This window comes from Brassica oleracea, chromosome C3 (assembly GCF_000695525.1).
Source record: "Brassica oleracea var. oleracea cultivar TO1000 chromosome C3, BOL, whole genome shotgun sequence".
Taxonomy (NCBI): Eukaryota; Viridiplantae; Streptophyta; class Magnoliopsida; order Brassicales; family Brassicaceae; genus Brassica; species Brassica oleracea.
This window is the reverse complement of record NC_027750.1, coordinates 1,221,651-1,244,320: the sequence shown is the minus strand read 5'-3', so window position 1 is coordinate 1,244,320 and position 22,670 is coordinate 1,221,651. Positions and strand designations below refer to the sequence as shown.

Genomic DNA, 22,670 nt, shown 5'->3' with positions numbered 1-22,670 from the left:
TGAATCATCTTTGTTCATCTAGTTATTGCAATCCTGTGTTTTCCAGTTCGTTGTTGTATCCCTCTGTATGATTAATCTGAAATCCAAAATGGGTTTAAGAGGAATCATGAAGAGTAGTGAGTAATCACCATTTGAATTCATGGGTTAGGAAGATTAAGGGTGATTAGGTTAGAGCTAGGATGTTTTAGAGTAGATCATTCCAAAACCTTGCTAGTAGAGTAATCATAATGCATCTTCTGAGTTAGCTTCTCAAAAGTTGATCTTTAGGCATTTCCCACCCAAAAGGTGTTCGATGAAATGCCTGAAACAACTCTTCTAAGCTTTTAGCATATTTTGCCAAAGACATTTGTTGTTAGAAGTGCTAAGATAGCCTTGGACCTGTTAGTAATGATTGATTCCATATTATTCAACCAAAGACATTTGTTGTTTGAAATGTGTTAGTAAATGAACATTCATCTAGACATAGAGTTTGTTTAGGATCGTGTCTAAGCTTAAGGTTGATAGTTTGATTGTTCGTCTGCCATCCTTAGTTCGAAACTTGATCACCCAAGGTCTAATTCCTATGCCCATGAGTTCTCATTTTCCTTAGTTAAGAAAGTCAACTCATTTACCGTTTTTATTATTCTGAAACTGCATTAGTATTAATCATTAGTTTAGAAAACTCTTTAAATCATCGGTTACACTTAGATTAAGTAAGTACTTGCATTCTCAGTGTTTGAAATCCCTTAGAATTGGTTCGACAATCATTTATACTACAACATTTGTCTTAGGAGCCTTGAAAACTCCTAACATCACATAGTCAAAAATCCAGCTCTTTTGTGGGATAAAATAAAAATTGGAAAGATAATGAGAGCATGTATCATTCTACATAATATGATCGTAGAAGACGAACGGGATGGATACACTCAGTTCGATGTTTCAGTTTTCAAAAATTCGGATTCAAACCGAAGTTCAGAAGTGGATTTCTCGTTTTCTACAGATATGCCTTCAAATCTCGGCAATAGGCAAAAATTTGGAACAAATCAAGATTTCAACTAATCTGTTTTTCTCGTTTACGATTTGTATTTGTATTTTTAATATGCTTTTATTTCATTTTTAATAAAAATTTTATGTATCATTTTCTTTCAAATCATTCAACTTTAAAAAAAAAATTAGTTTTAAGTACCCCAATGAGGTTCTATGGAGGATGAAAAAATTAATTAGATTAATAGAGGTACTTAACCTTTTAAATCACTACATTATACACTAATTTAATTTTAAGTACCCATTAGGAATCCTAATGGATGGAGGTGGTCTAACTGAGGTGGGAAGCCACTTGCTCCATTATTTTTTAATATTTGTATAAATTGCAAACATAATAGGACATATCTGCTTTGATGTCAAATCTGCATTATCATATGCTCTGTCGTTGGAGTGTTCAACGCACGATTAGACAAAACAATTTTTATGTTTAACCCAAAATATTTCGGTCCGTGGTTCTTACCCTACATCCAACGGTCCGTGCAATAGTGTTCTTTTACAATCTCCACGTGATTTTTCCGTGTTTCACCTTCACTTTCACGATAAACGCAAATCATTTTCTAATATATCACCTATCTTTCCACTATATAAATTCAAGTACGTTTAGCTTAGGAATTTTTGTAAGATATGCATTTTTCTATTATAGACATAATTAACCAAATCAATTCTTTTAAATATTTCAACGAACACTATTATATATCAACAAGCCAAAACACAAAGAAACAAGTATAAATAAAAGATATAAAAGGAAATTTTCCCCATGGGAACATATTAGTCTTGTTATTATGGCTTATTTTCTTCTAGCAATGCCAAACACAGACAAATTATTACTTGCAAAACAAAACAAAAAATGACGAAGAAATCAACATACGAACATATAGCTAGAAAGATGATAGACGATCAACCAACTGTTCTAAAGATCGATATGCCGAACCGTTTTGTTTAACAGATCTTCTTACTTTCTCCATAAGAAGCTTCATCCTCCCTCGTATCACTTCTCCTTCTGGCTCCAACAACAATCTCCTTACCGCTCTTTCAATCACATTCCTCTCAATCCGACCCTCTAGATGAATCCCCACCATCCACACATCACTAACGAATCTTGCATTCAGCAACTGATCCCACACAAAAGGCAAACAAATCATAGGGACACCTTCACAAACACTCTCAACAGTCGAGTTCCAACCATTGTGTGTCAAGAATCCTCCAACGGCTCTATGCTTTAGAACCTCTTGTTGCGGCGCCCATTTCACTATCTTCCCCTTCTCCTTAATCCTCTCCATAAGTTCTTCAGGGATCGTCTCGATCCATTCTGCGTCTTTGACTGAACCAACCCTAACGACCAACAAGAAGGGTTGGTCGCTGTTGCTTAGACCCCAAGCAATCTCAATTAACTCTGAACGGCTCATGTTCGCTAAGCTACCGAAACTCACGTAGATCACGGATCTGTCTTCTTGTTTGTCAAGCCACTGGATGCAAGTGCTGTCCGGTGTGAACAAGCTACTAGACGAGCCTGGAAAGTAGTTATGAGAAGGTCCTATTGCATAGATAGGGACTTTGAAATCTTGACGTGCTTGGCTGAGTGAGTCTTGATCCAACTCCTCACAAGATGACACGAATATAAGACCAGAAGACGTCTTTGTCGTTTCCAAGATCTTATCTGAGTACGAGTCTAAGAGCTCTGTTTCTTCATCGAGAATCTGTGAAAGATCTTTCTTTCGAAGCGGTGGAAACTCCTCTACTGGATCATCTTGTTCTGAATTTGTGATGGGACCTGTAATATTGATTTTAATCCATATGTGAGTAATGGACATATAATGTTTTTCAAATATATATGGCTAGCAAAAACCGTTATTTTTAGGTATTTTGTAGAAAAGATCGGACGATAAAAGTCAACTAGGGTAAAAACTCTATAAATTAATATTTGATAAATACAATTTAAATTTATCCGGATCCAAATTAGACCAATCTAAAATATAACATAATTCGCTAAAATATTAAGATATTTATATTTAGAAAAGTCTTAGATAAGTATATAATCTTATTAAAATCATAAAATTAATAATTACTTTATATAAACATACATAACACATTTCATTGTTTATTTTCTTCAAATAAACTTCCTCTCTAAATTTTTTTGTCCAAAAAAACTTCATCTCTAGTTTTTTCTTCATTTTAGTGAAAAATATATAAAAATGAACTGTATGCTATAATAAAAACAGACGAAATTCAAATTTAAAAAGTTTAACCGATACATATATCGTGAATAAAATATTCTTTCATTTTTAAATAAAAATATATTTTTAAAATATAATATTTAAATTAATAACTTTATAAATTGATAAATTATCATAGTCCTACCATTATTTTTACTGTATATAGGACAAAACATTGTAACCATACTGGTTGGAATGACAGCTAAACAATACCTTGCAATGGAGGTAATCTTTGGCGGCGGAGGTGAGGAAGAACGAAATGGCCATGAAAGAAAGAGACTTTATAGGTATTGAGGACCAATCTCGGGAGATTCAAACTATGAGCGAGTGATTGTGTGAAGATCCATTGAGCATCATGGATCAAACAGCTAATCCTCTGTTTCCCTTCCGCTGTTTCAGATTGCAACAGTTTAGTCAAACAGTCACGAAACGGAGACTTACAGCTTCGGTTGAGACGCGTTAGGAGAAGTGTGACATCGTGAGTTCTTGTCTCAGCTTCAGACAAGCCATCTGGGATCTGTAAGAAGGTGAAGAGAGGGTGGCTTGAAGGTTTTGGGGGATTGAAGCGCGTGTGGATCACAGTGATGGAGAAACCTCTTGAGTGGAGGATCATTGCAAGCTGAAGCATGGGGTTGATGCAGCCTTGCAATGGAAGTGGAAACAGAATCACTCGCTGGCCATTACTCTTCTCCATTGAAAGCTTTCTCCTGCTGTTTTCAATCCAAATGCATATGTCTTGATTATTTCAGTGTATGCTGTTTTTAATATAACTCGGATAAGAAGTCAACGTGACAAAAGAAATATAATTTTCGTCACGTGGAGTCAAAACTCTGTTCTTCTCGATGTGCTAATAAACAAAGAGCAGATCCGTTTTCTTTTTATTTTTTAAATTGGCTTTCAAATTTAAAGAGCAAAAGAAATAAAAATGTTTACAGACCCACAGACCTTAATCATCAACAATACCCATTAGTACAAAAGCTCATAGTTGAGAAACTTCCTATAGTAGAACCCAATAAGAAGGCCCAAGAACCCTAAGCCCATTTGACTGGCCAAGTTGAAGAATCAAGCGACGGGAGAGTATTAAGCGACGGAGATTACGTTGATGGAGAAGTGGAGAGAGGAGGATCAATCACGCATGACGAAACCATGATTGTAACATAGAGGAGGCAAGCTTTGGATTGGATGATCTGAAACTCTGGATCCTGTTTCTGATTTGGCGATCGATTATACGGAAAAGAGAATCAATGGACCTGAAAGAGTTAGTGTGCAGCCTAGAGTTGCGCTCATTCCATAACCAGTAGAGTTGGATTGCCAAGCCAGTAGGTTGAATTGTGTTGCCGCTTTTTTTGAGCATAAAGGAGAGACAGTTCATAGCAATAACAGATAGATAGGGAGAGAGAGGGTCACCCTGCCTAAGCCCTCTTCTTCCTTTGAAATAGCCATTGACAGTACCATTATATCAAACCATAAAGCTTGTTGTACATATGCAGGCCTTTAGCTGAGAGAGAAAGTGGTGTGGAATCTGCATACTGTCCAAGCAAGAGAAAAGGAACTCCCAAGATAGCATATCAAAGGCTTTGGCAATGTCCACCTTGATGGTGATTCTCTTCGGCCCTTTATTCTTGTGATACCCATGTACCAATTCACTTGCTAATACTGTATTTTCAACCAGCAGGCGGTCCTTTACGAAGTTTGTTTGACATGGAAGGATGACATCTTGTATAATTGGCTTTAGTCTTGCAACCAGAAGTCTGGATATCACCTTGTAGACCGTATTTAGACAAGAGATGGGGCAAAAATCAGAGATCTTTTTTGCTCCCGAGAATTTAGGGACCAGCATAAGAATTGTTGAGTTAGTAGTGGCTGGTAGGAAAGCTGAAGAGAAGAACTGAGTAATGCAAGAGACCACTTATTCTCCAAGAGTTTCCCATGCTGCTTTAAAGAAGCCAGAGATTAGTCCATCAGGTCCTGGGGCTTTGTTTGGATTTAATCTGAAGAACATGCTTTTTATTTCCTCTGCCTTCGGGAGTGGTAGCATTTTTGGCATTGTTGCAGGCTGCAGTGAAACCTAATTAACTCATCAAACCAGTTGAATGAGGAGTACAGCGACGGGGGAGAGTAGTTTGGAGGTCTCAAAATTGATTTAAAGTGTTCCACCGCAAGCATGCTCATCTCTATTGGGTCCGTGACCATCACCCCAGCGTTTGAGAGAAAGGATCTAATGGCATTGTAACTTGCTCTGACTTGACACATCCGGTGGAAGAAGGTAGTGTTGAAATCTCCTTCGTTGAGCCAGTTTTTGCGAGACTTCTGTCTAAAATAGCTCTCTTCTATTTTTCGCAGGAAGATCCACTTCTCATGAAGATCTCTCTCTTCTTGGAAGGTCAAGGTTGATGGAGTATTTAGAGCTTGAACCTGCACAAGTTGTAACAAACGGTAAGAATCACTCACTCTCTCTTGAATATGTGAAAAATTATCTCTGTTTAGTCTTTTTAAGTCTCCCTTTATAAGTTTTAGTTTCCAACATAGTTGAGAAAGTGTCGAGCAAATGCTTCCAGCCTGAACCCAGGCGTCATGAACAATCTCCAGAAAGTTTGGGTGTTTAGTTAGGTAATTTTGGAATTTATAGGGTTTGGTTTCAGCAGTTGGGAGGGTATAGGCTAGGTCAACAAGGCATGGACAATGATCAGAGAATAAGTTGGGAAGGAAGAGGGAATAGGCATGGGGATAGGATGAGATGGTTTTGTAGTTGGTTAGGAAGCGATCCAATTTTTTTCCTAGGATTTGATGGCTGCTTGTTTGTCCAGGAGTGAGACGGACCATTGTAGCGCAAATCAAACATTCCACATTGGAGCAAGCAGTCTTGGAACTAATACATTATGTTATCGGGAACAACAACTGCAGAGGAGGAGTGTTTTGTGGGGTACATTATCTGATTGAAGTCACCCACAATCATCCAGTTTCTTGTTCTCGAGATCCAGAGTATCGTGAAGATGTAACAGCTCTGCCCATAGGTCATTTCTTTCTGCACTGAGATTCGAGGCATACAGTGCAGTATAGTAGATAGGTTCTTTGGACGGGATGGATAGGAGGCAGGTTATGGTCTGGCGGCTCTGCCGGATTACTTGGACAGTAAGAGGGTTTCTCCATATCAAGATAATCCTACCATCAGCATCAGAGGCATGATTAGAGCTGAAGTTCCAGCCATTGCAAAGTTTGGACATAAGGGAGGGTAAGGAAGTTTCTTTTATATGAGTTTCTAAATTGCACCAAAAAAGAGGTTTATGGGTAAAAAGCCAAGAAATAAAAGGCCGATGCTTATCCGGGTCATTTAGGCCGCAGACGTTCCAAAAAAAGAGTTTGATACACATGGGAAAAGAGGGAGGGTCTCCACCATCAGAGATGGATTCCCGGGTAAAAAAGAAGTAATATTTAGTTGCTTCGTTGGCGAGAGGACAGTTTTTGGAGGATCGATGGCTGGTGAAAGAGAAGAGAATGGATTTTTTGTGGCATAAGGGCTTTTGTGGTGAGGGGAGGTTTAGTGTGAGGGGAGATATATTATAAAAGGAGAGCTGTGGCAGAGGATGGATGAAGAGGGGGAAGCAAAAAAGGATTGGGATTGGAAGAGAGAGGGGGGGAAAGAGTTGGGGATGAACGAGAACGTTTAAGGGAAGGCCGGGGGATGGGATCAGGAGAGAGGCAAAGATCAGCAGGTGCATCGAGGATTTTGTGGCCAGCGATATCAGACAGGGGTTTGAGAGCAGTTTTATCAATCATCATCTCATCAGACTGAAGCGCTCCAGGTTCTGAGGTGATGATAAGATCAGAGGCTTGAGATGCCACTGTTTTTTTTAAAAAAATTTGACGAGTAGACTTGGAGACTGGTGTGGAAGAGCTTGAGGGCTTCTTTCCTTGGGACTTAGCCGTTATGGGAGGATCAGTTGAAGGAGGGGGAGTGTACTGGAGATAGTTTCGGATTATGTGACCCAGTTCGTGACAATGAGTGCAAGTTGGTGGTACCCACGGATAGTGCACCGAAACTTCCACTACTTCTCCGCTTTCTCTTTCAAATTCAACAACGGAAGGAAGAGGCTTTGTGAGGTCAACTTCTACCTTGACATGAGAAACAGTCAAGCTAACCATATTTTTCGTAAAATCATCTGTCTCTTTGGGTTCTCCCACGAGACCTACTACCAAGCTCAACCCCGCATTGTATATGAGATCGAGAGGAACACCAGTGAGGTGGGCCCATATTTTAATAGCTTTCAAAGGGGGTGTAGCAGAGGAGTGTTCCGACGACCACTGAGCGGTGTGGAACATAGAGTACCCAACATACCAAATGTTTTTTTCGAGAATTTTCTTGCGGAGATATTCACTTGGGATTCTCACAAGAGTAGTACGGTTGAGAGGTTTATTATTGATTTCCAGCCTCTGTCCCTTTCCCCACATGTGGTTAAACACACTTTGAATTTGGTTGAAAGGAGGAGTTTTGCCGTTGAAGTAACAAATGATGAAATCTTTGTGGATTTCAGCTCCTGCTTTGAAGACTGAATCCAGAATCAAGATTCTTGGTCTACCTGACGGAGAAATGGTTACTGGAGCTAGTCTTCTCAAGGTTTTATCTTCAGCAGCTCTGAATCTCTCCACAAGTGAAGGTACATGAACAGGTGCTGGAGCATTTTTTGTAGATGGGAGAGTGTGGTCAGTAGGGGAGATGAGAATAGGGTCGGCGGTGGGTGGGGCTTGAGTTGAAACAGTCGGGGGAGTGGGGGGGGGAATAATCGTGGTTACTGGAGGGAGCAGGGTTTGAGGAACTTTCCTGCAGGTGAACTAATGGAGTTGAGGCTTTGTTGGTGTTTATGGGAGAAGGGGATTTAGGTGGGTTGATTCTGAAAGTTTGGGGGTTGTTTTCTTGTGGGAGGGTTTGGACTGTAGCTGGAACAGTAGATCTGAGAGTGTGGGGTTCAAAAGTGATGGTATTTGAAGCTTTGACAACAGTTTTTTGGTTTTCAGATACTCCTTGAACTGAGGTACCTTCAGTAGTAACAGGTTGAAGCAGATTTGCAACAACAATAGAAGAATTTTTCAGGAATTTAAAACCAGTTTTCTTAGAAGATAATGGTTTTGAACCAGTTGAGAGAGGAGGGAATTGGTGGGGTGATAAAGGAGAGTCAGGGTCGGGAGGGTCAGGGGGAACGGGAAGCGGGGGTGAGGGCTCACTGGAGGTGAGCGGCGGAGGGTTCAGGGCGGAAGCTTTGCCGGGGACATTCCAAACACTCTTCATCGGGAAAAGAGCCAGAGAGAATTTGACTTTTAATAGCAGATCCGTTTTCCCTATCAATATTTTATCAATTTGAGTAGATCTAGTTATATAAAATATATTGACATTAACGTGTTTTATTGTTTTCCGCTCAATTTTTTAAAAAAATTGTTTGTAGTTTTGCCGGAGATTACACGATAGTATAATCCAGGGGAACATAGCTGTAGACCGTATGACACATTCAAACCAAAAACAGCCCACCAATAGGGACTCCATTTGAAATGCTCTACCATTGTGCATGCTATATATCTATTTTAAATAAAGAAATTAACCTAATTACGTGTTGTTTGCATATTAAATCCAATCTTATTTAAAAAGAAAAGAAAATAGAAATAGGTTTAATAAAAATGTCGATTACGTAGACGATTGGTTAGATTGTAGCTACTGAAATTTATTGTAAAATTTACTCTGTGAGATTTTTAATGTAACCGTAAAAATTAAACGATAAACAAATAAACAAATCATTTTTTATTTCAACTTTAAAAACTACATAAAATATGATTGATGAGTTTATGCTTGTAAATATAAACTAAAGCTAAAGACACTTGATAACTTACATCACTTACAATATGTAGCTTTTATTTCATTGTAACTAAATGTTTAACATAAAATATGTTTGTGACACCCCGATTTACATAATAAAATGTTACGATAAGTAAATAGCTCTGATACCAAAATGTGGCACCCGCCACTTTCGAAATATAATAAATTGATAAAAGTGGAAATAAAATAATAATACAACTCAAATAATAATAATTCATCATATCATAATATAAAAGTCAATACGATACCAAAAGGCCTAAAAGCCCAACATCGATAACATCCGAAATATAAAATACGACATAAACCGAAAGTCTGAAATAGGAATAACATAAACGATAAAAGTCCAAAGGCCTAAAGGCCCGATAAAGATAAAAGCGGTAAAAACGATAGAAGCCCAAAAGCCCAATAGCACCGGTCCGATAATCACTCCTGCTCGTCGGTCTCACCTGAAAGGGGGAAGAAGGAGGGGTGAGCAACAGGGGAGTTGCCCAGCGAGGTATGGGATGCTAAACCGCAAACCACAGACTGAGTTCATAGCACTACTAAAATGTAGGCCTAGCTCTAGCATGAAACAAACACGGTGCCTATTACACCACACATAACAATCAATATTCGGCTAGAGGACTAGCCGTTACAACTCATGCGCTTATAATACATAGCTACTCTCTGCACCACGCATCTCCTCATAAGGATATATACATATACTCGAAGCGTCGCTAGTACAGTCTGTCTCTGTACCCCCGCCCATCGTAGCGTCGAATGCAAACGTCTCTGCACCACGCCCCAAACAGTAGCGTCGAAGCTCAAACGTCTCTGAACTCACGCCCATATCACACCGTAGCGTCGAAGCTCAGACATCTCTGAACTCACGCCCTCATCACATAGTCCCTACTCATAACTATGTATATACATATATATAGCAGTTCTTAGCATCAATCATTTCACACAATCGTTGAATCCTCTATTATCCTAATTCCAGTTAACAATCAATATCAATAATGAACAAGCAAGACTCTCAAATAGACTCGATTCACAAAGACGGATCATGTTTCGAAACTAAACTTTCCATAATGGTAGTACTAAACTAGCTCGGGATTTAACGGAATAGCCCTCACCTTAGCAATGAAGAGAAGTGGTATATATGACCTCCAGCTGCTCAAATGGACTCCAAATCTGAAATCAGATCGAAATTTCGAGTCAGAACGCCTTTCGAACGGTTTAAAACGGGTATTTACGGAAAAGTCAACTCGTTGGTCAAAGGTCAATCCGGTCAACCCTTGACCAGAAATCAATTTGTCTTAACCGACCGGTTTACCCTAACCGAACCGAAATCAATTTAAACCGGCTAACCGATCGTTTAACCGAGTCAACCGAGTTGACTCACTGAGTTGACTCGGACGAGTTGACCGAGTCACCGGCGAGTTACCGGCGACGACGGCGGATATTCCGGCGGCGGGGGACGGTGGTCTGGCGGTGGCGACGTTTTCCGGCGGCGGCGCGTGTACCTCACGCGCGCGCAGAGGCGAAACTTCCGGAGGCGCGTGCGGCTTCGTCCGGACTCCGATTGAGGCGTTTTTGGTGGCTACGGATTCGTCTCGACGAGAGGAACACGATGGTAGTCTTGGATTCACGAGATTCATCACGGTTAGGAAGTTATGGGCGATTTACTAAACGGAAACGAAACTGAGCTTAAGGAATGCGGTTTCCGGCGATTACCTAGGGTGTTTATCGGTGGTGGCAAGCTGAACGTGGTCACGGCGCACGGTTTCTCCGGCGACGAGCTCAGGTGAGCTTTCTTCCTTCTTCTCCTTCTTCTCTCTCTCTTTCCCTCTCTCTCTCTCTTTCTCAAGCTTTAAAGAAGATGGAGATGGTGGGTAAGAAGGTGGAGATGGTGGAAAAGAAGGTGGAAGTGGTGGGGTTGGAGAAAGAAGTGGAGATGGTGGGAGTGGTGGGTCATTACAATGTTACTACACCTTCAAAACAATATTGAGTTTCTGGTAATTTAATAGTGAAGATTATATATTTGTAAACGTTCACCCTTTTCAAACATATGTTCAATTGTTCCACTATCAATAAGTGTGATATTTGTTCATTTGGGCACAACTGACAAAGTCCTCATGATTTTTTTATTTTTTTTTATTCTTTTTCGGAAGGTTTCAACATGATCAAAGTTGGGCATTTTTATATATTATACATTATTTTGTCTAAACATTCAACATAGTACCTTGATTGATTGCAGAACAAACTATCCACACTTTTTTATATATATGGATTGTTCTTGCCTACTCCGAAAATACATTTATTAAAATATAGAAAGGATGACAAGCTTGTAATTAACAAATTAAAAAGATAAAAAAATTGGAAATCATAATTAGCTAGCAGAAAACCATTTTAATAAAAAATGATAAAATTGTTGTGAATAGAAATGAAAAAAATAAAATTTGTGTATTTATTCCATAAATAATGAACCTCTTATGTAGAAATGTAATATTTAGTCTTATCTCAGAGTTTCGTATATATATATATATATATTATTAGCCAGCAGAAAACTATTTTAATAAAAATGATAAAATTTTTGAAAATAGAAATGAAAAAAATGAAATTTATGTATTTATTCCATAAATAATGAACCTCTTACATAGAAATGTAATATTTAGTCTTATCTCAGAGATTCATATATATATATATAATATTCTAGAAAATATATATTATTTCCTAATAGTGCTCACATATACTTTTAATGACTTTGACTAATTTGTTCAAAATAAGCTAAATCTGAATTATTTTTGCTAGAATTTAGCACTTCGTAACATATATAAATTATGAGCTCATGAGAAGAGTATGTACACTAACAAATCATCATGATGAACTCATCTACAAAAAAAAACTCAGATCTACTCTATGCTTAGTGTTTACTATCTTCATGATTGTGGTACCTATAACCAGTTCTAAAGCTTTGCAACCAGATATACCTGAAAGTGAACGCTAGAGTCGCATGATTCAGAATAACAACGACTATCTTCTTGGCGTTCATTGTTTATCTCGAGATGATGATATAGTTTCTTAAAAAAAGGTGAGTTATATCACTGGAGTTTCGGTGTTGCTATTTTTAAAGATACACTCTTTCACTGTGGATTTAGTCGTGAGAACATAAACATAGGCAGATCCACAATTTATGAAGAAGCTAAAGCTTCCGGATTCTGTCTCAACTGCACATGGATAGCAGAGGCAGATGGTCTTCATCGATGTATGCGAAAGCCCCCACCTATGTTTTTTAAATGGTCAAATTAATATAAAAATGTGTTATTAAAAAAATGTATTGCTATAATATTCACACAAAGATTATATGCTTGTGTGAACAATAAATAAAATAAAATAAAATATTATCTTTTTGGGATTAAAAGTTTTAGATCAACTATTCGATTGTTACATTATATAATCATTATGTAATGTATATATAATAGCAATTGTTAATACATTATAATACTCCTTCTATTTTGCAAAAAAAAAAAAATATCATTTTAACATTTATCTCAGTTATATAAAGAATATCATTTTAAAATTTAATACAAATTATATTTACTTCAAGTTTGATATAAATTAAAAATGCATTAATGTTCTAAATAATTTATTTATCTCAAAAATTATTTATTAGTTATTTTTTAATCGACATAAAAATGTGAAATTGATACATTTTTTTTTGAAAAGAATTGTGACTGGTAACCATCAAGGAACATTAGGAATGATTAGGAAAAAAATGAATAGGAATAAAATTTTGGGAACGACGAGGAACAAGGGTTCCTTATCAAAATTAACAAGGAACAAATTTGCATTATAATTCTCTACAAAAAAGAGAATGAGAAGGAATGAAGAGTAAAAAATATTCCTCACAAATGGTAACATTTTTGAGGAATATTAAAGAATGCAGTGTTCCTCTTCGTTCCCTTGGTTACCATTCAAACCTTAAGATCTTTTAGAATCTCTGCTAATGCAACAAAACAAATAAATTAACATTTAAAAGATAGTTTTTCCGTTTTTCTAACCAAAGGCTCCAACTTTTCCGATACACATCTCGACACAAAAGCTCTCTCCTTTAGAGAGTAAGAAGAAGATGGCGACGAACGGCCGCGTTTTCACAATCGGGCTGGTGACGTCATGGTACACAGCGAACATCGGAGTGCTGCTGCTGAACAAGTACCTCCTCAGCAACTACGGGTTCAAGTACCCGATCTTCCTCACCATGTGCCACATGACTGCCTGCTCGCTCCTCAGCTACGCCGCCGTCGCGTGGCTGAAGATCGTTCCGATGCAGACGGTTCGATCCCGGGTCCAGTTCGCCAAGATCTCGGCTCTGAGCCTCGTCTTCTGCGTGTCGGTGGTGTTCGGGAACGTCTCCCTGAGGTTTCTCCCCGTTTCGTTCACTCAGGCGATTGGGGCTACGACGCCGTTTTTCACGGCGGTGTTTGCGTGGTTGATGACGATGAAGAGGGAGGCTTGGTTGACTTACTTGGCTCTTGTGCCTGTGGTGGCTGGTGTTGTTATTGCTAGTGGGGTTAGTCTCTTTCACTTTCCTCAGCTCTCTTTAAAGTTTGAATCTTTAAAGTATGCGTTTTTGATATTTGGGTTTGTTCTGATATTATTTGAATGTATTGATGATAATGCGTTGTTATGGATGATGAAAGTGTGATGCTTTAGTTAGGGAGATGGTATAGATGTGAAGCAATAAGGCATGAGTTAAGAGGGAATGTTACAGTTTTGAATTGTTTTTTTTTTTGTGAAATGTAGTAGATCTACTAGCTAAATCTTCTTGACATGAAAGTTATCGTTTTTGGAACAAGCAATGCAGATATTATGATCTGATTCAATATGGTTGGTTTAGCTCTTATCTGGACACTGTTACCAGCTCTTATCTTTGGAACAAGCTCAGGCATTGCTAAAACTGCATTTTTAAAAGTTTTGGTATTGTTCTGTGTTCGGCTTCTCTGAATTATATGTGTGTGTTGTCTATCATCACGTTCGTCGTATGAACTTTTAAGTGTTTTGATTAGCTGAGATAGTTGCTCTTTTTTCTCTGTGTGTCGTGTTTGCTTCCTCTGTGATCTTCCTTACTACATTAGAGCTGTGTTTAATTGTCAGTTTGATGTTTCTGAATGTCTTGTTGTCTTCAGGGTGAGCCAAGCTTTCACCTCTTTGGATTCATTATGTGCATCGCAGCAACAGCTTCGAGAGCACTCAAATCAGTGCTTCAAGGCATTTTGCTTTCTTCTGAAGGGTAAGACATGGCCTCGTTGTTTGAATATGTTAAAAGAGTGTTGCTGAAAGAGATTTTTAAATTGTGTTGAAGGGAAAAGCTGAACTCCATGAATCTTCTTCTCTACATGGCTCCAATAGCTGTCGTGTTCCTTCTGCCTGCTGCTCTCATCATGGAGAAAAACGTTGTCGGCATTACAATTGCACTAGCAAGAGATGATTTTAGAATCATTTGGTATCTTCTGTTCAATTCAGCGCTTGCCTATCTCGTGAACTTGACTAATTTCTTAGTCACGAAACACACTAGCGCCCTGACTCTGCAGGTAAAACATTACAATTCTTAATGGCATTCTTGTTTAATAGCTAGAAAAAGATGGTATTGGATTGTGGTTGGAACAGAGTCAGTCCAAGTAAAGCTTATAACTGTCTTGGATGTTGAGGTGGATTTGATCTGTGATAGGTGCTAGGAAACGCGAAAGGAGCAGTAGCCGTTGTGATCTCTATTCTAATATTCAAGAATCCGGTGTCAGTGACTGGAATGCTTGGTTATGCCCTCACCGTCTGTGGAGTTATCTTCTACAGCGAAGCCAAGAAACGGAGCAAATGAGAATACATTCAAGATTCATCTTCTTCATCTTTTCCTCCTTATATATATATGTGTTTATATTTTTTCCACAGGCAAGTAGTCTCTTTTGCTGTTACAGAACTCTTATACAGGACACATCCTTGGCTCCTCTTGTCTTGATGAAAAGCTGGGCCAAAAGCATGTATAGTTCTTGAGCAGAAACAGGAGAAGGAAAAGCAACACAAAGATGAGTACCAAAAGGCAAGCATTTAGAAGACTTTCTTGTTAACAAGTAACCTTTTCTCATCCTTGGATTCTCTGGCCTTTTTTCATAGTATGTTGTTTTGTTGTAATAGTAAACGTTGAATTAGCTTTTGTTTCTTCGATTCTTTCACATTTTAGTTTCGTGTTGTCAACATTTACAACGATTGACTATTTATATATAATGTTATTCTTTGAGAATTCAATATGTTGTACACAGGATCACTGGTTTGTTAACAACACAGAGATGTACTAGCTATATTGACAGAGAGCTGAGAATCAGAATTGGAAGTAATAACTGTTGCAGAAGAAAGAGCTAAACGAGACGGGAGACGAGAGAGTTTTTTTTTTTTTCACTGGAAAGATTCCAACTTTATTAAAAGCCCAAGTCACAAAACAAAGGCCCAACCGGGCAAGAAAAGGTAAAATAAACAGGAGGCCCAAACGGCCCAACAAAAGAAAGCCCTAGGGAAAAGCGTGGCCGACTCAAACTCCACGCGTAAGCTTATGGCGTGACGGAGACACGTGCCTACCATGCGAGTCACCACCGAACTTCAGCCAGAAGAACGATTCCGGCGAAAGTCTAATCGGCAGATCCACCGGAAACACACCGAAACAGGATCCCGAACAAAGAGCCTCATCGGAAACGAAGACAGAAATTGAAGGTGCACCAAAACCACCACTATAGACAAGAGCGTAAGATCTACCGACAACCTCACGAGCCAAAGGATATTTCTTCTTTGATGAAGTTCCAATCGAGAGACAACGAACTCAAACCAACGAGAGTCGAACCGATTGAAACAAAAAGCTTGAAGAAGAAAAGATCAAACAAACCGAGATAAACGAAAGATGCTCGAACAGATCCATCTTTACGCTAGATCGAGTCAAACACAAACTCACGTTTCCAATAGAATAAATCGCCTTCAATCATTCCTCAACCATCGAACATCGAAACCGAGGAAGGAGAATCGATTGCAAAGGAGAAGAGCAGAAATGCCGGTCAAACGAAGCCGGGATAACCCCGGTGAAAGCCGCCGTCGACACCAAAGAGGCATGACGCGGAGACAAAAGCCGGCGAAGCGGAACTGAGGAAGCCACCGCAACCCAGAGACAACAGCCAGCCGTCTACCGTCGAAGGAGAAGACGAGAACGCCGGAATCGGAGACCGGTCGGATGAACCGAAGCCGGAGAACAAAAAGGAAGAACTCTCTCACTCTCAAACAATCTCTACCCTGTCTGAAAGATTTTTTAATAGATAAGAGAGGAAGAGAAAACGAGAGAGAACTCTCTCTCTAGAAGAAGAGAGAGACCCCTTACATGACGTTTTACTTTAAGACAAGAGAGAGTTCTATTTTATTTTTTTTACTAATGAGGGAACCAGTCTTGTCTTTGTATGGTCAAATCACTCGCTTGGTCTCTTTTTCTGGTAACGGCAGCCATTATCATTATCAAGCTGTTGGATCTTTGACCAAAATGTGTAGATCTTTCACTCTAGAACTGTTAAACATCATGGCTTACCACATGCATGAAACTCAGGTCATTAAGTAAGGCATATGTACTTGGGGGCATGTGTTCTTTTTAAAACTTGAAAGCCATATTTTTTTCAATAGAAGAAGTTAAAAATATTCCATATAGTTCTTGAAATTCTATTGACCTTAGGAGAGATTCCATATAGTTCTTGAAATTCTATAGCCAATAAAAATTAATGGTGATTTCTTCTAGTGGGAATAAAAAAATGTTATTTTCGTAACGCGCCAGGTAGGGGTCGAACCTACGGCCTTCTGCTTAGGAAACAGACGCTCTATCCACTGAGCTACAGGCGCTTTGGTTGTTACATAATGCCTTATACTAATAGATATCTTTTTAGTATTCGTCATCTTCTTACTGTCTGTCATAAACTCTTTTTCTAATCAGGTTTTCGTTTCTATGGCCATCGGCGGCTTACGATATTTCACGAATATTACGTAATATTAAGCCATGTCCATTAAGCGTGTAAACTAAGTTAACCACAAGATTGAGTAGAGCATAAAATTAAACACACGCTGTGTCAAACTATCTTAATACTTTCAATGTTAACCACAATGACCCTTTGTGGAGATTTCGACGCATTAGCGTTTAAACTTTGTATCACCTAACCATCTTGAAAGATAAAGTGAAAAAGACTCCTTGATAACACGTTCTGAATCCAAACAACAGAGAAAAATCAACACTCAGAAAGAGACCAGATATCAAACTAAACTCGTACCACCCGGCTTGTCACTTTCTTTTGGGAGAGACAACACTCAACAGCCGCCTTCATCGTAGAGACAATGATGACTAAGTAAATCACATCTGATCAGCGCGGTTTAGCTAGTGGCGGGTATGGCCACGGGCTTTGAGTCCTCTGCTTTTTCATGTTCCTTGTTCAGTAACTGAAACATAACATCCCAACGAATACGTTCACAAACAGAAATGCAAAGACCAAGTTTAATTAGCTGGTTTCCTCTTCTGGCTAAGAACATAAGAGAGTGGAAGATTTATGATCTAACCTTGTTGTTGATCAAGTTGTGGAGCGCAATTACACTTCGGATGAGGGACGATAGATAGATAACGAGCATCATGTCATTTGTTTTCACTGCTCATAATAATAAATCGCAGTAAGACTAATGGGATCCAATGATTCAAGAAAGCAGAGCACAAAGATAATAAAATTGACCGGAGAAACTTACCTGAGAAGGCCTTCACCAACTCGTTCACATTCAGGTTTGGAAGCAAGTTGAAAACGTCCTGCAGATTATTAAGCGGACTATTTCATTAGATTACAATGAGCAATAGACTTGGAAAATGTCAATCAGACCACTAAAATATACATTAACCTGCAGATGGTATAGAATCTCATGATTTAGAGGGAGCTTTCCTTCAATTACAAGGTCAAGGTAACTGCGGATCTCCCGAAGACGAGCATCAAGCCCCTTCAAAGCAGTAAGTTTGGCAGTAACCTGGAGCAAAATACATTATTTCAGTCCTCAAGTGGTAACTATTATTTTCATATAATAATAACTTAGCAAGAACATCAAAATAGTAAACAGCAAAGGCAACAATCATGACTTCAGCAGACATTTAAAGGGATGATAATGAAACGTTCAAGTTTTTGCAAAGAGTCTAAGACACAAACCTCAGTCGCCAGGGTACTGATAGTTGTGTCTTTCACATCTCTGAGCAAATGTTCCACACCTATTAGAAAACGAGAATAAAACAGGTATGTTTCAGCAGACCTTTTCCTTAAATACAATAAAAAGTACACCAGACTTGTAAACATATTGGACATACCGATCTCCTCCACTTCATGAGCAGCTATTTCTGTAGACACATGGACGAAGACTTTCTGGCTTTTCTGAGTAGCGTTCTGAAGAGACAATGGAGTATGTAATCAAGCGGATTAGATATAAGGATACAACTATACAAAACGTAAGAGATTAAGAAACATATGTATCTTACCTCCTTGACCTCTTCCACTGCATAATAAGCTTTTGTGGGAATCCCAAGCTCTTTAGGCTGTACATCGATAATGACAAGCACTGGATTTGGAACATAGCTGCATCACCAGAAGCAAAACGAAACATTTTCTAATTAGAACTGAAACAGGAAGATGTAAGGAGGACATAACCATGCTCTGCCATAACTTAAAATGGACCAGCCTATCCTCAATCCATCACCTCTCATGTCAATACAGCCAATAAATCTAAATGATTGAGCTGGAAACTAACCCATTGAAGAGCGCGTGAACGTCCAAATCATTCTCTCGAAGTTTAGGCCCCGTGCTGTACCAACCTACAACATGCTCCTTGGCTGCAAAAGGAAATAACTTTCCGTTAAAAAAATGGCTGCGATCATCGTCATTTACAGTCTAAGCTTCAGGTTACTGAGAAGAAGTACCGTTGATTCTCTTGAACATGTGGAACATTGACTCATGGTAGTTATGATCAAGAAACCATATACTCGGGTCTTTGTCATCCTCCTCAAAGGGAACTACAAAATCAATATACCAAACGTCAAACAAGTCATAAGCAAGCAACATCTACGTTCCTAGCGACAGTGCAAGCTCAATTACAGCTAAACCTCAAATGAATCAACCTAAAGTTTTATCTTTTTCCTTTAACCCTAAATTGCTGTAACCCTAATACGAACGAAACAGCTCAAAGAGAATCTGAGATCTGAGAACACTAGGCAGTGAGATCGAAGATTAGGGGGGAGATGAAGGAAGGGCGAACCTGCGTAGCTGTTGGTGACGTCAACGACGCCACGGGAGCTGCTTCCGAGAAGAACGCCGACGACGCGCTTGCGCGAGTCCTTAGCGACGCGGTTGTAATGGTCGACGATGCTAAGCAAGACGAGTGGGTGAACGACCACTTTCTCGATCGTCCTTGCTGATATCTGCTGCGTCTTTATCACATCCATGCTCGGAGAATCAGCCTCGCTACTAGTAAAATTCGATTTTCTCCGGGGAAGATGTGAAGTTCCGATTTGTTTTTTTTTTTTTTTCAAGACGGAGCTTCAAGTTTGCTTCTTCTCCAGGAAAACAAACCCCTTTGAAACTACTTAGCTCTATCCTGAAGTCTTCTTTATTTATCTTTTCTGGGCCGGACTTGTAATCAAATAATGGGCTTTTTATAATACTAATGGGCTTTAGCACACAGTTATGGCCAATCATCGCAGAGATTTTCAGGTTCATATGAAAAAAAGAAGATTTAATTCGCTATAATATTTGCGAGTTACGACCGGGACATATAGGTTGTAATCATGTGTTATAAATATATTCTCCTTGCATGCGATTTTAAATAAACCTTACAGACACATCCATGGCCAATGTTAAACACTAATCAAGGTATTTTGTGTTCTCTGATATTGGGCTCTGGGCCGAAGATAGATTGGGCAATTTTCCTACGTTTCTTAAACACCACACCTTTCTATATAAAAACGCGACACGGTTCAACAACAAGTCGTTCCATGTTAGAACAAGAAAACGACACGCAGTTTTTCTTTAGTTACCTTTTTTCTGTTTTAGTGTCTCTTTCTCCGGGAAATGGAGCTTACCATCTGAGGAAACTCATCATCAGGAGCTTTGGCCGGTGATCCTGAATCCAATTAACGATGGGATCAACGTTCAGAGATCGCACGGCGGAGTTTCATTCACTCTCCCAAACGTTGAAGAAGATCGGAGCGGCGATTCCGTCCGTCCATCAAGCCGAAAGTGATCCGACATCCTCCAAACGGTCTTCGCCGCCTGGATCTTCGAGATCCGAGTTCAACAAGAAGGCTTCTCAGATCGGTTTGCGTATCCACGAAACGTCTCAGAAAACCGCTAGGCTCTCTAAATGTACGTTTCAGTATCAGATTCATCTTCCCATTCTTTGAATAGTGGAATCAGTCTTTAGGATGTTTGCATTCTAACGAGATTCAGACATAGTTTCCGACAGCTATTTTGTAATGAATGAAACTTGCAGTGCCTCCACATACATTGTAGTGATTGTAGTTGAAACTGTTGACGAATCGCGGTGGAATTAGGCTTTAGGATGTTTGGATTCTAACGAGATTCAGATTTCAGACATAGTTTCCGACAGCTGTCTTGTAATGAATGGAACTTGCAATGATTCTAGAAACATTGTAGTGATTGCAATTGAAACTGCTGATGAATCGCAGAGTAATTAGGCTTTAGGATGCTTGGATTCTAACTAGATTGAGACATACTTTCCGACAGCTGTCTTGGAATGAATGAAACTTGCAATGACTCTAGAGACATTGTAGTGATTGCAGTTGAAACTGTTGATAAATCGCAGTGTAATTAGGCGTTAGGATGTTTGGATTCTAACGAGATTCAGACATAGTTTCCGACATCTGTCATGTAATGAAATGAAACTTGCAATGATTGCAATTGAAGTTAGCTTTACTTCTTCTGACATTGTCTGGTTATTATCGCAGTGGCAAAAGAATCGTCGATTTTCAATGACCGGACTTTGGAGATACAGGAGCTGACCGTGTTGATCAGGAACGATATCACGGGTCTGAACATGGCTCTCTCTGATCTGCAGACCCTTCAGAACATGGAGATCGCTGACGGGAGCTATTCGCATGACAAAGTCGGTCACTACACAGCTGTTTGTGATGACTTGAAAACAAGGCTCATGGGAGCTACAAAGCAGTTTCAAGACGTTCTAACTGCGAGATCAGAGGTTGGATTTGTAGATTTATCGACTTCCTATTTTATTTGTATCCAATGTTCTAAAAATCGTTAGACCGTGGTTAGGCGTCTTATAGAGGATTATTGTTTAGGCTAGGCGCCTAAGCCAATTTTTTTATGCTCATGTCCGATTTGCTGACTAGGCGGACCGATTTTTAGAACACTGTTTGTATCTAACTGTGAATGTTGTCTTCCTGCAGAACATGAAGGCTCATGAAAACAGGAAACAACTCTTTTCTGCAAAAAATGCAGCAGTAGATAATCAGAATCATGCAAAAGCTGTACCTGAGCCTCCTCCTTGGTCAAGTTCATCAACTCCTTCCGGGAGTTTACAACAACAGCCACTGTGAGTTTTGTTCTAAAACTATCTCCTAAGTAAACAGTTGCTCTCATCTAATTAGGTTTGGTCTTCTGCAAACCGACCAGTTTGCCGCCAGTTAATAGTGGAGCTCCTTCAGGTAGCCAGCTTAGGTATGTCCTAATTTTCATTAGTTGTCAGTTAAGGTCAAATCATGTATATAAACATGTGATTATGCCAAAAACAGACGCAGATCTGCTATTGAGAATGCACCATCGCAGCAAATGGAGATGTCTATGTTACAGCAAACAGTACCAAGGCAGGAGAATTATAGCCAAAACCGAGCTGTTGCGCTTCACAGTGTGGAATCAACGATAACTGAGCTCAGTGGAATATTCACGCATTTAGCTACGATGGTCACTCAACAGGGAGAGCTAGCTATCAGGTTCTTTAACGTTAACCTCACCATATAGAGAGTTTCATGGAAGGCTTTAGTTTTAACACCTGTGGGGTTTTGTGGAACAGAATCGATGACAATATGGATGAATCGTTAGTTAACGTAGAGGGAGCACGCAGCGCTCTTCTGCAGCATCTCACTAGAATTTCGTCTAATCGATGGCTCATGATCAAGATCTTCGCTGTTATCATATTGTTCCTCATTGTTTTCCTCTTCTTTGTGGCTTGAAACAGTTACCTTTATATATTTTTTGATCTTGTTGCATCAAAACCAAAGCGAAAGGTTACATCTATACACATGTTAAGTTTGCAAGCTTCAAGAGCTCAAAAGAGTTTGAATTTTTCTTCTTACAAGATTCAGTCTGGTTTTTGACCAGGAAACGTTTGATGTAGTAAAAATTCAAGTTATATTTTCAAAAGGACTGCGTGAGAACATGCGTGACGTTTTTTATATCGACATGAGAACGTCGTGCCGGTTAAATTACTAAAACACACGTGACGTTTTCAGTATTAAGAAGGGGAAT

The 22,670-nt window shown here is 39.2% G+C and overlaps 4 protein-coding genes and 1 non-coding gene across 5 annotated transcripts; 2 read left to right on the top strand and 3 right to left on the bottom strand.

Moving 5' to 3' along the window:
• Positions 1-1,815: 1,815 nt before the first annotated feature.
• Positions 1,816-4,042, bottom strand: LOC106333367 (UDP-glycosyltransferase 76C4-like). The gene is made up of 2 exons (XM_013771822.1): positions 3,450-4,042; positions 1,816-2,794 (listed from the first exon to the last, which is right to left on the bottom strand). The coding sequence occupies exons 1-2, from the start codon at positions 3,928-3,930 to the stop codon at positions 1,902-1,904; spliced, it is 1,374 nt and encodes a 457-aa protein (XP_013627276.1). The 5' UTR covers positions 3,931-4,042; the 3' UTR covers positions 1,816-1,901.
• A 9,087-nt stretch (positions 4,043-13,129) lies between these two features.
• Positions 13,130-15,376, top strand: LOC106328683 (probable sugar phosphate/phosphate translocator At5g05820). The gene is made up of 4 exons (XM_013767173.1): positions 13,130-13,651; positions 14,268-14,371; positions 14,444-14,672; positions 14,810-15,376. The coding sequence occupies exons 1-4, from the start codon at positions 13,211-13,213 to the stop codon at positions 14,954-14,956; spliced, it is 921 nt and encodes a 306-aa protein (XP_013622627.1). The 5' UTR covers positions 13,130-13,210; the 3' UTR covers positions 14,957-15,376.
• Positions 15,377-16,925: 1,549 nt separating this feature from the next.
• On the bottom strand, positions 16,926-16,998 carry TRNAR-CCU. Its single transcript has one exon. It is a non-coding gene; the product is annotated as a tRNA-Arg (tRNA).
• Positions 16,999-17,201: 203 nt separating this feature from the next.
• LOC106328876 (26S proteasome non-ATPase regulatory subunit 7 homolog A) lies at positions 17,202-19,736 on the bottom strand. Its single transcript, XM_013767412.1, has 10 exons — positions 19,426-19,736; positions 19,091-19,183; positions 18,922-19,003; positions 18,653-18,749; positions 18,485-18,560; positions 18,330-18,388; positions 18,031-18,153; positions 17,884-17,941; positions 17,704-17,789; positions 17,202-17,586 (listed from the first exon to the last, which is right to left on the bottom strand). Exons 1-10 carry the CDS (start codon positions 19,610-19,612, stop codon positions 17,521-17,523), a joined length of 927 nt encoding a protein of 308 aa, XP_013622866.1. The 5' UTR covers positions 19,613-19,736; the 3' UTR covers positions 17,202-17,520.
• Positions 19,737-20,226: 490 nt separating this feature from the next.
• Positions 20,227-22,476, top strand: LOC106331672 (syntaxin-31). The gene is made up of 6 exons (XM_013770073.1): positions 20,227-20,531; positions 21,134-21,384; positions 21,593-21,738; positions 21,819-21,863; positions 21,938-22,135; positions 22,216-22,476. The coding sequence occupies exons 1-6, from the start codon at positions 20,306-20,308 to the stop codon at positions 22,373-22,375; spliced, it is 1,026 nt and encodes a 341-aa protein (XP_013625527.1). The 5' UTR covers positions 20,227-20,305; the 3' UTR covers positions 22,376-22,476.
• Positions 22,477-22,670: the final 194 nt, after the last annotated feature.